The sequence below is a fragment of the Orcinus orca genome, chromosome 3, assembly GCF_937001465.1.
Source record: "Orcinus orca chromosome 3, mOrcOrc1.1, whole genome shotgun sequence".
NCBI lineage: Eukaryota > Metazoa > Chordata > Mammalia > Artiodactyla > Delphinidae > Orcinus > Orcinus orca.
In genome coordinates, this window is record NC_064561.1 from 156,864,530 (window position 1) to 156,882,066 (window position 17,537).

At 45.7% G+C, this 17,537-nt stretch overlaps 1 protein-coding gene and 1 long non-coding RNA gene across 10 annotated transcripts in view; one reads left to right on the forward strand and one right to left on the reverse strand.

Annotated features, from left to right (window-relative positions):
• LOC125964003 (uncharacterized) overlaps positions 1-17,537 on the forward strand; it is a 223,063-nt gene that overhangs the window by 190,943 nt on the left and 14,583 nt on the right. The window lies entirely within an intron of this gene.
• RAI14 (retinoic acid induced 14) overlaps positions 1-17,537 on the reverse strand; it is a 147,085-nt gene that overhangs the window by 104,812 nt on the left and 24,736 nt on the right. For 8 of the 9 annotated variants that reach the window (XM_049708000.1, XM_049707998.1, XM_049707996.1 and 5 more), the window contains exon 2: positions 9,890-9,972. In XM_049708000.1, coding sequence (XP_049563957.1) covers positions 9,890-9,925 — 36 coding nt within the window. In that variant the 5' untranslated portion in view covers positions 9,926-9,972. Of the gene's footprint in view, positions 1-4,785; positions 5,161-9,889; positions 9,973-17,537 lie in introns of those variants that run through there. The other variant, XM_033421301.2, reaches the window with a different exon arrangement.

Below are 17,537 nucleotides of genomic sequence, written 5' to 3' on the forward strand. Positions count from 1 at the left end.
ATATTTCACAGTTTCATAGATTGCATGCTGACCGAATGAATGTATGCACTTTAGCGTAACCTAAAACTAAGTTTATAATGTATAATTGTAGGCTGACCTCACTCCCAAACTTTTCTGTGAAGGTGTGGGATCAGGTCGCCACAGTTCCCATCTATGTAAGCAATCCCAAAATGATGACCGTAAATGGTATACTTAACACAGGCCCTGTTAATCCCACTTCTTATCAAACCCAACATATTCCTGGACTAAAAGGAGAAGCTTGATTGATAACCTAATCTCACCAGCTGGCAACACTCAGGAGCAGTTTCCATTTCAAACATGGAAAAGGCGTTTAACTTCACGTGAACAGCACGTCCACCAACAGAACAATGGGAAATTGGGCAAATGGCAACAAGTGTTCACTTCTGGGGTAAAAGTAATCAAAACATAGAACATCTGGGCTTCCCTGGTGGCGCAGTGGTTGAGAGTCCGCCTGCCGATGCAGGGGACACGGGTTCGTGCCCCGGTCCGGGAAGATCCCACATGCCATGGAGCGGCTGGGCCCGTGAGCCATGGCCGCTGAGCCTGTGCATCAAAAAACCATAGAACATCTGGCACACGTTTATCCCCTAACTCTTTCAGCTGAGACTCACCGCGGAAATTGCCTGTGGCCATGTGTATTTGTTTCCCAGGGCTGCCACCCTAAAGTACCACTAACTGGCTTAAAACAACAGAAATGTATTGTCTCACAGTCCTGGCGGCTAGATGCTCAAGATCGATGTGTTAGCAGGGTTGGTTCCTTCGAGGGCTGTGAGGGTGAATCTGCCCCCCACCTCTCTCCTCTCTCTGGTGGTTTGAGGACAATCCTTGGTGTTTCCTTGGCTTATAGGTGCATCACCCAGGTCTCTGCCTTCATCTTCCCGTGGTGTTCTTCTCCCTGTGTCTCTTCATATGGTCTTTCCTCTGCGCAGGTCTGCGTCCAAGTTTCCACTTTTCATAAGGACACCAGTCATATTGCATTAGGGCTCACCCTAATGACCTCATTCTAACTTGATTACCTCTACAAAGACTCAACTTCCAAATAAGGTCACATGCTGAGGTCGTAGGGGCTAGGACTTCAATATATCTTTTGGGGAATGGGTAGCAACTCAACCCGTAACACTGAGTTAATCTTCTCCAGGACCCATTCCTCCTGCCCCTTGAGGTTTAGCTGATTTCGTGGCTGCCATCTAGAGAGTGTCTTCCAGCTTCCCTTACAGCTAGGCAGGGGCATGTGACTAAGCTCCAGTCAGTTCCACGCAAGGGAACAATGATTTGTGCACTTTCAGGGTTACATCCTTTAAAAAAGGAAGATGCTTGGGGTTCATCCTCCCTCTTTCTGGTTCCATAAGACTTGAAAGCAGAATGACAATGCAAGACCTAAGTCATTTAAAAGTTTCTAGTTGCCACATTAAATAAGAAGGAACGGGTGGAGTGAATTTTAAATTTATTTATTAGTCCATCATGTCCAGAATATTAGCACTTCAATGTGTAATTACAAAAAATTATTGATAAGGTATTTTACATTCTTTATTTGGTACTAAGTGTTTGAAACGCGTGTGTACTTCACACTTAGGGAACATCTCAGTTTGGACTAGCCACATTTCAAATGCACAAGAGCCACGCGCGGCAACTGGCTACCGCAATGCGGTGCAGCTCTGGAGGGCAGCAGAAGGACACTGTAAAAGAACCTGGGCCCCTGGGTGAGCCCATGCAGCAGACCTGTCCTGCTGGCTCCGGAGTGCTTGAAACCTTTACTTAAGGAAACAGTTCTATCTTATTCAATTCCAGGGTATTTTGTTACCACAGCTCACCCCATATCATAATAAATACGTTCTCTGGGGTCTCACTGAAGGACCCTGCAGCTTCTCAGTTATGAAACATCCCTTCAAAGAATGGACACCGGCTCCCATGGGAGAAAAAAAAAAAACCCTCCAAAACTGTAGCCCAAGTTTGAAAGATTACCAAGGAAACATTCTCAGCATTGAGAAATACATTTCAAAATAAACCCATCCCAGGAGAACATGTCATTCCTCAGACTTTTTGTTCTTTTTCCCACATTATAAATCTCTACACCTCCTGGCCAGTCAGCCCACTGGACAGCCCAGGAGGAAGGAGGGAGGGAGAGACCGTATCATTCAGCCTCCTGAGAAAACCAAAAATGAGATCCTTCAGGCAGTGCTTTTCAAAAAGTGAAAATATTTTCACGTGATAACACCTAATAATTAGATAACCAAGTCAATCAGAACACACTGACTTTCCTTGTTTAAAAGGAGGTGGGGACTCAAAAGGAAAGTCAAGACTTGTCACTAACGTCATCGGGTTTTTTTTAATATTTATTTTTATTTTTTTATTTATGTTTTTGGCTGCGTCGGGTCTTAGTTGCGGCACGTGGGATCTTAGTTCCCTGACCAGGGATGGAACCCGAGTCCCTTGCACTAGAAGGCGGACTCTTAACCACTGGACCACTGGGGAAGTCCCAGTAATGTCATCTTTATAGATACTGGGCCTTCGACTCATGCTAACACCTGCTGCCATAGAAATGAAAATAACCACCTCTTACAGCAAAGATCTGTGGATAGAAACACAACTGAAAATCTCCACGGAATGAATTCAGAAGCAATTCCTATTTCACTCCAAAGGAAAAGTTACATACAAGAATTTATCAAGCAAAAAACATCGAGGTCAGCAATAGTTCGAAATGATTACATAATTAATTCAGAATAAAGAGATAATAGGTAATAAGCTAGATGATTCACTGCTTATGTAGACGATCAGATTTCCCCAAGTTTAGGGGCCAGGTTCTGAGTTTCATATTGGTCTCCAGCTGCAGCTGGAATGGTATCAGGTTTAACCAAGAATTCCTGCAATTATGGTCTGGGGTAACTATTTGGGTTGGCCAAAAAGTTTGTTCGGGTTTTTTCCATAACATCTCATGGAAAAGCCCAAATGAACTTTTCGGCCAACACAATAGAATGAGGTTGTGGTCCAGTTAGCCAGCAATAGGGCTCCATACAGAATCAGAATTAGTTTTCTTAACTGCAGCAGAAGAGCAGAAAGTAGCAGCATCTGTCCTCTCTTGCTTTAAAAGTTCAGTCTGAAGTGCATTTGCCTCTCAGGAAGCAACCCAAGGATTTGCCACCGTAGAGAGCACTGATAATAATGAGGTCATTCTATGGGTCTTTTTTGCTTAGGGCAACAGAGCAGAATTCACTTCCTGCAGTTTGCAGCTTTTGAACTTAGGAAAGGGAATGCCCTGTGCCAACAAGTGTGTACAGCTGTTGCCAGTACAAGCTCTGGCATCATGATAAACCGGGGTTCAGATCTCTCTGCCATTTATCGAATGTGCGACTTTGTCCAAGTTACTTAACTTCCCTCAACCTTAATTTCTCCCTCTGCAAATTGGTATTACAGTAATGGTCTTTACTGGATACAGTTTTGTAAGCATTACACGTAAAGGGTTTGCTACAGTGTCTGGCACACAGTAAGCATTCAATCAATGAGACCTCTTCTCCTAATTTCTGTTGCAGTAGGTCAGCGATCAATACATGTTTACTCTTTTTTTTTTTTTTTTTTGCGGTACGCTGGCCTCTCACTGTTGTGGCTTCTCCCTCTGCGGAGCACAGGCTCCGGACACGCAGGCTCAGCGGCCATGGCTCACAGGCCCAGCCGCTCCGCGGCATGTGGGATCTTCCCGGACCGGGGCACGAACCCATGTCCCCTGCATCGGCAGGTGGACTCTCAACCACTGCGCCACCAGGGAAGCCCTCTTGTGATTAATCTTATGTGTTTACACTTGTGATTAATATTATGTATTAGGCACTGACACCCACTAAAAAAATGTGATACTCACTCTATTAGACACTGAAAATAGTCCAAAGATGAAGAAACTGTGGAGCTAAGATTTATGAGCACGCATGCTCAGTGGGGGAGTGCCAGGGCTCCTGAGAAACTGCTCTAGATAGAAAAGGCTGGAGGTATGTTTTGGGTTGAACTGTGTGCCCCATCCTGACACACACCCTGCAAAATTGATAAGTTGGGAGTCTTGAGTACCTCAGAATATGGCCTGATCTGGAGATGGGGTCTTTACAAAGATAATCAAATCAAAATGACATCATCAGGGTGGGCCCTAACCCAATATGACTGGTGTCCTTATAAAAAAAGGAAAATTTGAAGAGAGATAGACACACACACAGAGATCACCATGTGAAGATGCAGGCAGAGATCAGGGCGACGCATGTCCAAGCCAATGACTGCAAACCACCAGACAAAGCTGGGAGAGGCCTGGATCCCATTCCCCGTCACAGCCCTCATGAGGAAGCCGCCCTGCCAGCACCTTGATCTCAAACTTCTAGTCCCCAGAACCGTGAGACAATACACGATGGCTGTTGAAGCCACCCAATGTGTGTTTACAGCAGCCCTAGGAAACTTACACAAGGTGAAATCAGGCAGCAAGCAGATTCCCCACTTAAGACGGGCTGACAAGACCTGGAGAAACTATGTAGCCTGACACGAACCTGACCAAATTCTCTGCAGAAGTTTCCAAGAGCTTCAGACCTCCAGCCCAAAAGGTCACCTCCGATGTATTTTTAAATTATGTCGACAACAAAGAGGCTTAGCTTTACAATAGATTTGGCCAAGGCTCCTCCGTCAAGAGGCTCGGATTTTAAATACTCTCATTATTTTTTGCATGTATGGCAGGGGAGGGAGTCTTGGGCATCTGTAAAAACTTATCATAAATGACGAAAAACTCCTTGAAAAAAATACCTTGGCAGAGGTGTCGATTATTGACCTTCATGAGAGCTATTCTCTCAACAGGCAACAAATTCAAACTCCTGTCCGAGCAGGATGTGTCTGGCTCCTCAAGGTTCACGGGGTATGTGCGTTCTTTGGCTGAAAGCTGCAGTCCTTAGTAGCTGCTACAGAAAGAAATACCATCAATTTAACCTCTCGTGGAGCCAGCCATTTTCAACTGGCTGCCTTTATCTTTTGTTTGTTTCCCTAAATGGCACGTCCACTGCTTCCCTATTATAATGGAAAACAGAATTGGGAACAAATCTTTCATAAAATTAAACACACACCCACAGAGTAAACTCTGAAGGCCTCGATCATGTTTGAGAGGCGGTTCTCAAGATTTGTTACAAAGATCTTTCAACCCCTTTTCCCATCCCTCAGCCTCCACCCATTTCACTCAAGGCACTAAAAATTGGCATTTACAAAGAAATTCCAGAAGCCTGAGCATTTTATTAGCAAAGGGAAATCCCAACCTTCTTGGCCTCATTTCTCATGATGACAGCTCATTTTTCCATGTGGAACCACGTACTAGTTGCTGCAAATATTTAAAGAGGTAAAGAAGCTACTTTCAAACTAGTCATAAAAGAAGTAAATAATGATGATTTAGTACTCTGTGCTTACTTTATAAGCGTAAAAAGTCAAGTACATCCATTTTTAAAACTAGAATGAAAAATTTATAGTGTTCTTGCTAAAAGACTCAGAGCCACGCCATGGGCACTTTCCTGGGCTCCTGAAGCTTCCCTGTTCTGCACAGCAAGGGCAATTTTGGGAAACTGAGTCTACCCACTGTGCTTCACGGCCGGCTCCCCTGCATTACCCTTTCCTCTGCTCCTCTCCTAACCATCGTTCCAAATCCTATGCACCCCTGAGGCCTGGAAGAAGCTTCACCTCCATAAAGCTCCCCCCAGTTTTCCCATTTCCAGTGATTTACCCTTCTCTGAAAATCTATAGCATTTATCATCCAGGTCTCACAATTCAACAAGTGGTTATATCATCCTGGAGATCCTTTTACTATCTATATTATACATGGTCTGTATTTTGCCTTAGTTATTTCCTGTGTGTAGCTTTTCTCCTCCCACCTCGGCTTATGAGCTTCTTCAAGACAAGAACCATCCCTCACATTTCTCCCGTGTCCTTTCCAGTATCTAACCCAAGTTCAAGGATGCCCAAAATCAAGTTAGCAATGGGAACTGGAAAATGTCATCTACGTTAGGATTTCTCTGGCCTCTGTGGATTATCTGCTCACAATCACGTTTAGGGATGAAAGCAAGGAGACAAGGACAGGATCTAACCACAGCCCAGGGAATCGGGCCCATTCCCCTAGGTCACACACATAAACCCACCCTTGACTTAGCAGCTGTCTGAGTCAAGGGTTCCAGAAAGGACACTCGGAGGAAATCTCTACCCGCATGATGGGCTTGGTGCAGCACAGTGACCTTCAGGCCATCCACGGGGGGCTCCTTTGGGCCACACTTGTCCTTCCTCACTCCTGGGATTTGCTCTCAATGGCCACAAACTCATCTGGCTGCAGACCTCCCAGACGCAGGCTGGCTGAAACATGATCACGCCCGCGGGTCACCTGCCTTCCCTTTATGAGAGCACGAACATGATCTGCTGTCCCTCTTCTTCCTACCCCCCAGAAACACAAAGGGCCCTTTCTTTCCCATTCTCCTTTCAGCCTCACACAAAGACAAGCAGGAATATTTGATGGCCGAGGGTTTACGGTTGTTCTTTGAGAGAGACCACTCACTTCAGGTAAAGGAGATTATAGTTTGGCTCATTGAACTGAATATAAACAGTTTAAGACTTGTTTTTCTTGTAATAAGTGGTACATGTGGGCGCATACACGTATACCGAAAAAGGCAAACCCCAAGGCACCCGGTGAAAAGCAAAACTCCCTCCCGCACCCACTCCTAGCTCTGAATCCCTCCTCAGAGGCAGCAAGTGTTAGCAGATTATTCCGCCCTCCAGACCACATACACCTTTCAGCCTACTTTTTTCATCGTGGATTTCTTTCTTGAAAACCCTAATTATACTCTTGACTCGTGGTTTACTTTTAATTAGCAATTAAATTAGCAATTTTAAAATAATTTTCAATTTTAAAAATATTCAAGGTCAGTAAAACTATTTCACACAGGAAATAAAGTTGGCACCAACAAAAATATGACTTTGCAGTCTGCCCTATTTGATTATTTTAAATTTTAGACACAAATAAGAATTCCCAATGGTCACGCAGAGTAACAGAATTGAGAGAACTCTAGTTGTTTCTTTCGTGTCACAAGCACTCGGGTATCGTTCTCATCTCAAATCTACTGCTTAAACGGAGAAATACGTGTTGTAAGAGAGAGGAGGCCCTCACTGCCCAGGCTTGAGCTCTGAAGACCCCTCACGATACCCAAGCAGGAGGCAGGAACCCTCCCGAGGAAAGCTTGTAGTGAGTCTGAACCTGTCTGCCAACCACAGCGCTGAAGTCCTCTGAACTATATCGTGGGTTCCTGATTAAGAAAGAGGAAGAAAGCTTTACCAAGCACCTCCTGAGTGCCAGGCCTAAGATGTGTGCCTTACAGACATCAGCATATTTTAACCTTCACAACAACTTCATGAGGCCAATACTATTTTCTCCGCTTTTCAGGTGAGAAACCTGGGGGTTCAGGGAAGGGTAGAGACTTGCCCAAGGCCACGGACCTCAGTCCAAAGTCACTTTTCCAAGCTACTGCCTGGACTGCTCTGTTTCATAAAATCAAACCTCCATCCAAATTTCCTCTTTCAGGAAACCTGGGCTCTGGAATCAGGCTACTTTGGCACAAAAACTAGCTATACAACTTTGAGCTAGAAGAACCCAGGCCCAGGCAAGGGACTGGAGCTCCCTGGGTCTCAGTTTCTTCATCTGGAAAATGAGCCTGACACTAATACCTACATCAGGTCTGTGGCAAGATTAAATGAAGTTCACGTAATGAGCCTGGCATAGTGCCTGACATATAGTAAATACTTCACAATGGTTAGCTCTTCAAGCTGGGGTTTGAAACGGTTTTCCTTTTTGCTTTTATTCCCTCCATCTCACAGTACAGTGATGGCACTCTGGGAAGCAATCTGGGATGAAACTGGGGAGCCATCTGAAATTGTCTGGCCCCATAATACCAATTTCTTTTGCTCTCCTCCCCCAAGCGTGCTCCTCTAACATTTTTCCCCTTTGTCCTAACTGCCAAAACCACAGCCTTTCTGCGGCCAAATCCCAGACGCTTTTAATAGTGTTATTACTGTGACTTTTTTCCCTAAATCATGGAAATATTTCAGTTTTTATTTAAAAAAACTAGATTCCAGCAACACCCTCTCTAAGGCCACGAGTTTTTAATTTTTAAACCAAAAGTGTACGCTATCATTTCCCCCTGCCCCTGTTCATATATCATGGAATTCTAGACTGATTAAATTTTGCTAAATCAATCTCAACTTGTGCAAATGGAAGGTGCCCAAATTCCCTTGGAATGGAAAAGGTATTTGTTAACCTGGTCACGCAATTTACAAACCCGCATCTGCTCGACTGGGCAACATTTTCCATTTAATTGCCTTTCCCTTCTTAACTGAAAGTCCAATGAGGTCTGCAGATTGTAGCATCATTGGGCCAGCAAATGAGGAGGTTGAAGGGGGTTTCTCTGGGGACTGGCAGGGACAAGGGGTTAAGGAAGTCGGATGACCAAGGCTCTCACTCCGGCCAAAGGCTAGGTGGACGACTTCAGCCAAGTCTCTTCACATTCTCTGAGTTGTAGTTAACTTACCTGAAGAATGAGAAGGTGAGGCTCACTTTTTCCTAAAAACCCTTTCTAGCTCTAACTTCTTTTCAGCACGACAAGATTCTGCAATCATCCCACAAGCATCTCATCTGGTCTGGGCCTTATCAGGGCAGTAAGTTACATGTCATGATGCAGCCTCAGGAGATAAGCTTCAGCCAAAAGGAGGTGTGTGTGGGTGTGCGTGCGTGTGCGTGCATGTGCGTGCGTGTGTATGTGTGTGTGTGATGTTAGCCATAAAAGACACGGCCTCCACTTATTGCAAAAATGCGGCTGTACCAAGCTGTCATATAATTCATGGCACAGAAATAAAATCCAGGTTCACCTTTAACTACCTAATGCAAAACGACGGCCAAGCAAACCCAGTAGGAGGGTGACACATCTGAGCTTCCATCTCACACCCTTCCATGAATCTCTCCCATTCAACCATTCTGCTCCAAGCATCTGGAGCGCAACTAGTACAAGACTGGAACCTCGGCAGTGTTTATAAGGTGACCTTTTGTTACAATAGCATCACGTATAATCCCGCTGCTATGTTGTCTTTCTCCATTTTCTCCTCTGGCAGACTTTGTCTCGTAATTCTGACATCATAACTGGTTCCTCCAATCCAGTCTTTTATGATGAATAACAAATGAGGAAGAACCCCAGGAATGCTGGGAGAATAAAGGTGCAGGCAGCAATAGATATTGCTGTTTCACCACAAGAGCCTAACAGAATTTAAAAGTTTTCTAAATGCCCAAGATGAACCTTGCTAACACGTAATTCCTAACCACTTTCATGAGACTAGCTTCCTCTAAGAATGACATTCTGAATCAGATCTGGGGGGACTTTAACGATGCTGAGGCAGTTGACTGATTCTTTTTGTTAAGATGTTTAATTTCGGCCGATATAAGAACTGGTAGGCTGTTTTAAGGACTTTAGCTTTTATTCCAAGTGAGATGCAGAGCCGGTAGGTGGAGGGGGGAGGGTTTGAGCAGTAGTCTCATTAGAATTTTAAAAGGAATACTCTGGCACTCTATCGGGAATCAAGGGGGGGAAAAAGGATGTTTAATTTGACTGTTCCTTTCTCTCCAAGGCACAGATGCCAGGAGTAAAAAAAAAAAAAGTCATTTTCGGAAGCTATACACACATAGAGCAAAGAACCTAGAACACGCCGTTCACAAAAGCCACCCTGAGCTGGGCCCCAGAGTGCTTCTGGCTTCTGTAGTTGATTAACCCAGCACCTTATCAAGGTATGAGGGAGGGTGTTGCTGCAGCCCCAGGAACGTGGGGGGAACAGCCAGACTACTTACGTCACTCTTCCTGAACTTGGCTTTCAAGCTCTTCATGTTTAGTCCATTCAGCCTTCCAGAGCTCTAGAGGAGACTTTCAGCACCTAACCAGAGGAAGAAAAGAAGAAATTAAGTATCTAGGTTCCCAAACAAACACTATAGATACTCCCTCCTGAATGGATTAGGACTTCGGGCCATGGGTAGGCGACTGGGGTTGAGTCAGGAAGCTGGTCAGAGTTAAGGGCTGGGAAGTGGTAAAGAACATACGTTATTCCCCTTCGTGATACTACCTGGAACCTTCTGACATTTTCAAGTTAACCGAAACTTGAAATTTTATCCCAACTTCCCATTCAAAGTAGAAAAAGCTTAAGTAACTGCCGACCTGTCACTGCACAAAATACAGTATCCGTGTGCCTAACTCACTCCTCTCCACATCCTTCACATTACAGTTATACCCTCAACCTCCTCTGGAAGGGCCACCGTAGTGAAGCATGATAAGGAAAACAGTTCACATTCCAGATGCCATTCATTCCCTATTTATTTTTCTCAGTGTGGCTTCTTTCCTTCCCCTCCTAGATGCACAGGGCAATGAGTGAAAAATGCAAGAAACAACAAAACCTCCCTCACTGAATACGTCATTCCTCAGGAAGCCACTCAAAACAGTGAAAGACTCCCCCCAGGTCGTCGTGGGACCCAGTGATTCAGAGCCAGAGCTGGAAAAGTTTTAAGAAACCACCTCATTTAGGAGGGGTCTGTGGTCCCTTCAGAAAGTGAAGGTAATTTCTGGAATGACAGTATATATGTACTTTTTTTAAAAGAAGAAAGTTCCTATATTCATCAGATTCTGCAAGGGGGTTGTCACCATCCAAAAGGTAAGACTATTGATCTAGTCTAAGCCCCTCATTTTCCAGAGGTCGAGACAGAGCCTCCTGAGAGAAGTGAAGAAACCTGTGTGCATTCCCAAAACCTCTGTATGATAAAAGCCAAAACCAGACCCCAAAGTCAGACTGATGGTTGAATGCCTTTTCCGCTGCCCTACAGCTTTAAAACTAAAACCCAACAGTAAACTTCTGTGCTAAAATTTGGTACGAACTTGATCTTTTCCATCTTTAAACCTGGAAAATGTACAGTGTGGAACCCTCCCGTTCAGGTCAAAAAGGCCCGAAAAATCTTTGTGCAAGTTCCCATCACCTAGTAAGTGCTCCGGAAATGTAACTTCAAGCCTCAGTTGACAAAATGAGAACAGGGGACATCAACAGTCCTGTCCATTTGAGGACTAAGGAAGGTTGACCACAGTTGACCATCATTTTTCAAAAGCCTTTCAAGGTCATCATGTTTCGCCACCATCCTTATCATTCTGGACTAAACCGATTTGAGGAAATAGAGCAGGGGAAATGCGAGCGACTGAAAGGCTGGACTCATCCCTCCTCAGGTCTTCATCGCCACCTCCAGAAGTGGTCTAGCAGCTGCCTGGCTTCTAATCTGTTTACTTTCATTACTGCGGCTGCCCTTAAGCAGGACCCTTGGGCGAATGGTACCAAAACCCGGTCATCATAAAGCACCTCAATGACATTAATCTGGAGGCCACACCATTAGGCTGCCTCCCTGGTCCCTTTCAATCTTCCCAGCCTCAGCAGGGGTGACAGAATGTGTGTTGCCTTGGAAACCACACACACTGTAATTACACCTTGTTAACTGCCACGTATTTGACCACAGAGAAGGCTGGGCTGGGACCTGGACAGCAAAGTACCAACTCCCAGACAGTGTTTCTGGAAGTTGGCCCCATCCTTAACCTGAATCAGAAGGACCTGGGGACAGTTTGCTAAATGCAAAAGTCAATGGAAATTGAATCTCAGGACCAGGGCCCAGGAACCTCCTTGGTTGAATATTTACTTGGCATACAAGTTTGAGAACCTAGAAATAAGGTACATGAAACAGGAACTATCCTTTTCAAAGTTGCGCTGGTTTATAAAACAGCCCTTCTTCATGTCAAGGCAAACCACCTTTGATGAATCCAAGTAGAAATAATGACAATCAGATGTTCCCAACCTGTCACTGGCTCATGGTTCTCCATCAAATGTAGCTAGAAAACGGAAATCGCCCTTTCAGTTCAATTCCTTCCACCCTCTGGGAGAAGTGCTAATAACCAAGAAAAGAGGCCAAATCCATGCAGCAGGAAAAGAAGCAAAGAGAAACCCAGGCTTAGATAATCCACAAACTGTGTAGCCCACCAAGGTGGAACCACCCAAAGCATTCCTTCAGGCAAGAACGCAATGTCTTAGGCGACGAGGTTGGGTCGGATTTTTGTTTGAGGTCACGTTGGGGTGGGGGTGGGGGGGTGTTCGTGGGCGTGGTGCCAGTTTTTTGGGGTGTTTGTCTTCGTGTCCGCTGCCCCCCAACCCACCCCAGCATGGCAGTGAGAAGTATGCAAACGAACAATTAAGAGGATTAAGTAAATAAAGCAAGTAATTCCAAAAATTCCCAGGGGGAGGTAATTAACTGTGAAGCGAATGTTTTCCTGGAATCAAGGCTCTGGGTGTGTGAGAACTGGGTGGTCCAAGAGTATAATTCCAGGATGACAGAGATAGGGGTCAACGGCAAAGAAGTTCTGGAAACCCACAGAATAGTAACTTCAGAAACAAGAACTGTAGCTGGGGGTAATTCAAGTTAGTAACAGATCACAGCTTTCCCAGTATTGGTAAAAGAACCTAACCGCTGGAAGCCAGGACTAGGGAGAAGTCACCTGCCCCTGAAATGATGCTGGGCTCCCTCTGCCTCAATACCTCTTCCTCTTCCCCAAGAGGACCCAGGAGTCAATGAGTGACTTGCCTTCCTTGGGTCAGCTGGAATCTTACAGCTCTAATTCCCAAATTCAAACTTCCAAAAGCCAGACTGGATAAAGTGACATCTATCAATTTAGCCAGGCTACACTAATAGCAGTCCTTGGAAAAGTCACTTAATCAAGATGCTTAGATCAAAAGAGCTGCGGTGAAGTCACGTTAATTGCACGGGAGTCTCATTTGAATGGTTCAAAAAGAGGATGAAATGTTTCACGTATATGGGAAAGGGTGTTTGAATCACATTCTCCCCTTTCAAGCATGTCTACTCACTGAGCAGAAATGTTAGTCACTTTGCTGCCTGCGCAAACCCAGAATAAGTCACTGAAACACAGCTTCGTCACCCGTCATCATGTGATGTCACTCCATCGCGGAGGATGGAGTAGGGCAGAGATGCACAAATGTGCTGCCCTCTCATCTGAAATACTAGATACAACGAACGGGGTTTGTTAATCCATTTTCCCTTTAAAAATAATGTAACTCTCAATCAAAGCTTAACATGAGCTACCTTATCTGATATAATTCTAGCCTGAATCAAAAAAGCTTGATATTAGCCTATAGGGCTACAGTATGAACTAATAAGTTAGACTTCTTTGAGTATTAAAAATGACTTATAATAGGGCTTCCCTGGTGGCTGTGAGTCCGCCTGCCGATGCAGGGGACACGGGTTCGTGCCCCGGTCCGGGAAGATCCCACATGCCGTGGAGCGGCTAGGCCCGTGAGCCATGGCCGCTGAGCCTGTGCGTCCGGAGCATGACTTATAATAGATACAGAGTTTCCTTTTGGGGTGATAAAAATGTTCTACATTTACTGCCATGATAGCTGTACAACCTGTGAACGTACCAAAAGCCATTCAACTGTATAATTCAAATGGGCAAATTGAGACGGACGCAACTGAACAAAGCTGTCGTTTTTTTTTAAAGTTTAATAATCTCCATTACCTCTCCGATCCTTAGGGTTAAAAAAATTCCAGGTTAGAAACGTCTGGACTGACTGAAAATGAACTTCGAAGGAACAAAGGCTAACAAGCAGTGCCCTTAGTGCTAACATGTGGTTGCTCCTAGATTCTCTTTTTTTTTTCTTTTTTTTTGCGGTATGCGGGCCTCTCACTGCTGCGGCCTCTCCCGTTGCGGAGCACAGGCTCCGGACGCGCAGGCCCAGCGGCCATGGCTCACGGGCCCAGCCGCTCCGCGGCATGTGGGATCTTCCCGGACCGGGGCACGAACCCGTGTCCTCTGCATTGGCAGGCGGACTCCCAACCACTGTGCCACCAGGGAAGCCCTAGATTCTATTTAACCATTTCTCTACCATAAGCCACCCCCAGCTGAAACGGTTAGAAAAAAACGCTCCTGTCTTCTATCTTCCAACCACTCCTTCTCCCACCCGCCCCCGCTTCCACCCCGACATATGACGCAAAGATTATTTCATAAGACAACACTGGCAATTATGTCAGCACATAAGGGTCTTCCTGGAGCCCCAGCCAGGAATTTGGATTCTGTAATCAGAGGTGAGGCTCAGAAATCTGTAATTTTTCTTTTTTTTAAACTTGCCGAGTGATTTGGATGCTCCATTAGATTGGGAACCACTGTTCTAGACTCAGTGGTACCATACCTATGATTGACACCTTCACTAAAGATAATCTAGAGACATTGTATGAGTAGATATAACAGACCCACGTTTTCGAGCATTGACTGAACCTTTCAAAATGTTGTGTGGGGTGAGAGGGCAGCCCTCTACACTAAAATCTAGGAGAGAAACTAGCAGGTTACCCATGGCCACTAAAAAACGATATGAACTCGCAAAGGCAGATGGCAGTGGTACCCACATGTACATTTTCCTGAATCACAGGAATGTATTAGCATCCAAGATGCCATACCGCAGGATTCAAGGGCAGTGGTTTAAAACAATTCCCTGTGAACCACCACAGCATTAGAGGTGAAAAGAACATCCGACTTAAAATCCAAAGCACTGAAGAGGATACTGAACCAATGCAAGAAACTAAAATTAAAATACTTCTCTCCTTGCCAGCATCTACCACCTATTCTCCCTCAAGTACCTGTTTTCTCAATCATCTCTCTCCCACAAACATGGAATTTGAACCAAAAGCTTTGAACGCTCAATGCTTTCAATCTGGCAAGACAAACACTATAAAAGGTAACTCCCCAAGGAGCAGTTTGGATGGCATGACAGGCTCTCTCGTCAGGGACATCTTTATCTGGAGAGACCTTTCATAGCATCAGAGACGTGTTCACCATAGGGGTAGGGTCTAAGTGGCTATAAAGGAAACTCAGGATTTGGGCAAGCTGATGAGAAAAGGGCACCTTGTCAGGCCTTTCCCACAAGATCGGGTACACCCATCTCAGGTTTCCCAGGCAAGGGTCAGACACCTGTCCAAGCTCTGCCCACAGTCCTAGAAGCTTCTCTCAGAAGGCTGTGTAGGTATGGTGGGAATCATTGCAAAGTTCTCTCCAAAGATCCTCCCCCAATCTCCACACACCCTGACCCTTTTAGACCTTGGATGTGAGCGAGGGGTTCAAGGGCCCCAATACCAATTTTTGACAAATCTGAAAATGTACATCTCAGGCTGTTTACGTTGGAATGGAGGATTTTCAGGGTAGAGTTTTCATTTTGCTCATTACTCGGGTGCTAGCCATTGGCATAAAATCGGTAAGTGTTTCCTGAAGGAATGTGTAGGACAAAGATACAGGTCAGGTGCCTGGGTAGCCTTTAGACTTTGCCTTTGACCTCAGCAAGGCTCTCTTTGGTCCCAAATGGACTGGGTTAGCTGTACTGGGGTTTGAGTAAACTCCGTGATCAGTTTTCACATCTACATGTGAAAACATTAAGAAGTTAAAAGCCAACCAACCAACCAAAACCACCACCTCATTTGGCCTATGAATCTTACCAGGCGGGCCCTCCTTTCCCCTCCTGCCTGCCTCTCCTCTCTCCTGGCTGTGCTCCTCCTGCAGCATCTCCCTAACCACATGCTGAGCTCGGCCAAGGGAGCTGACCATTCCAGTAATGGAATGTAAGAGTCAACAGAGAGCAAGGACCATCCACTAGCATCCTGGGGGCAAGCGCTTAGGACAGAGATTTTATCAGCCTGATACAAAGCAGGCCAAGGACTCCCCCAAATCTACGTGCCTGGTCTATTATTATTGCATGAAATTCTACCACTTCCAGTCAGGGAGCTTCTCAACAAGGAAAAAGTCCATCCTGGCCATGCCCAAGTCTTCACCACTAACCTCAGCAGGACTCTCTTCGTGGTCCATACTCAGCAGAAGTTCACTGAGGCTGAGAGAAAGGATGAGTGACCAAGCACTGAGTGTCAAATTGCAAGCACGAAGATAGAACAGACATTTCATTCCAAAGTAAGCGGCCAGTCCAGCACACATAGTTTCAAAGGATTTAGCTGAAAACTGGTTACCAGGACTCTCAAACCTTCACTCATGTCCGGGGTTTAAAAGGATCAGAGCACGTGGAGAATGGGGGCGGATCTTTCTTCAGAGAGAACTATGCAATGATTCCCGTCACGCCTACTCAACCTCATGAGAAAGGCCTACAGGACCCCTTGGAGAGACTGGACAGGGGTCTGATCCTTGCCTAGAAAACCTAAAAGGTGGGAGAGAAACTGGCCTAAGCTGTGAGAATGGGGAAAAAAAGGAGCGGCGGCTGCTGGGCTGTGGTCAGCCTGAACGCTGGAGTTTATCTGAGCACAGATGTACGCCTCCTGTAGACCAGATGTAGGCAATTCATGAGAGACGGTAGTAAGCTGTCGTGGATCCTGTCTAACACAGTGGATTAGAGGGTGAAGAGAGCAGGAGAAACTGATTCCCAGATAGAGAAGCAGCAAAGCAGAGGTGAGTACATCACCTGCATCGAGGGAATCAGAGGGGTCCCCGGTGATGGTCCAGGAGCGGAACAAGGAAGGGGAGAGGGATCTCCAAAGCCCTCCTCTACTGGTTTGCTAGGGCTGCCATAACAAAGTATCACAATCTGGTGGCTTACACAAGAGAAGTCTATATCCTCACAGTTCTGGAGGCCAGAAGTCCAAGATCAGGGTGACAGCAAGGCTGATTTTGATTTCACTCTGAAGCCTCGCTCCCTCGCTGTGGGTGGTTTTCTTCTCCCATTGTTTTCACATGGTCTTCCCTCTTTGTGTGTCTGTGTCCCAATGTCTTCTTATGAGGACACCAGTCACACTCATAGAACCCTATTTGCCTTAATCACATCTTTAAAGACCCTATCTCCAAATACAGTCACATTCCACAGTACTAGGGGTTAGGGCTTCAACATACGAATTTTAGGAGGACACAATCCAAACCATAATTCCCCCCAAAAGACCCCAAGAGCGAGAGTCAGCTCAAAACATCTATCAGGTTCAGAGAGCACAGCACTATCTTGCTATGTACCATCAAGTAAGAACTTTTTTTTTTTTTTTTTTTTTTTGCGGTACGCGGGCCTCTCACTGTTGTGGCCTCTCCCGTTGCGCAGCACATGCTCTGGACGCGCAGGCTCAGCGGCCATGTCTCACGGGCCCAGCCTCTCCGCGGCATGTGGGATCCTCCCGGACCAGGGCACGAACCCGCGTCCCCTGCATCGGCAGGCGGACTCTCAACCACTGCGCCACCAGGGAAGCCCAAGTAAGAACTTTCTTATCCCTATTACTTCGCATCTCCCCACTCCAACCCCCGGTTTACCATTGCAACCCTGGGGGGGCGTGGTGGGAACAAAACGTGACCATTAGATGAAGACAGGAGAAGAGGAGGAGAAAGCAGGGAAAGAGAGAAAAGGAAAGATATTTTCTTTTAAATCACATTTGAAATTTTAAT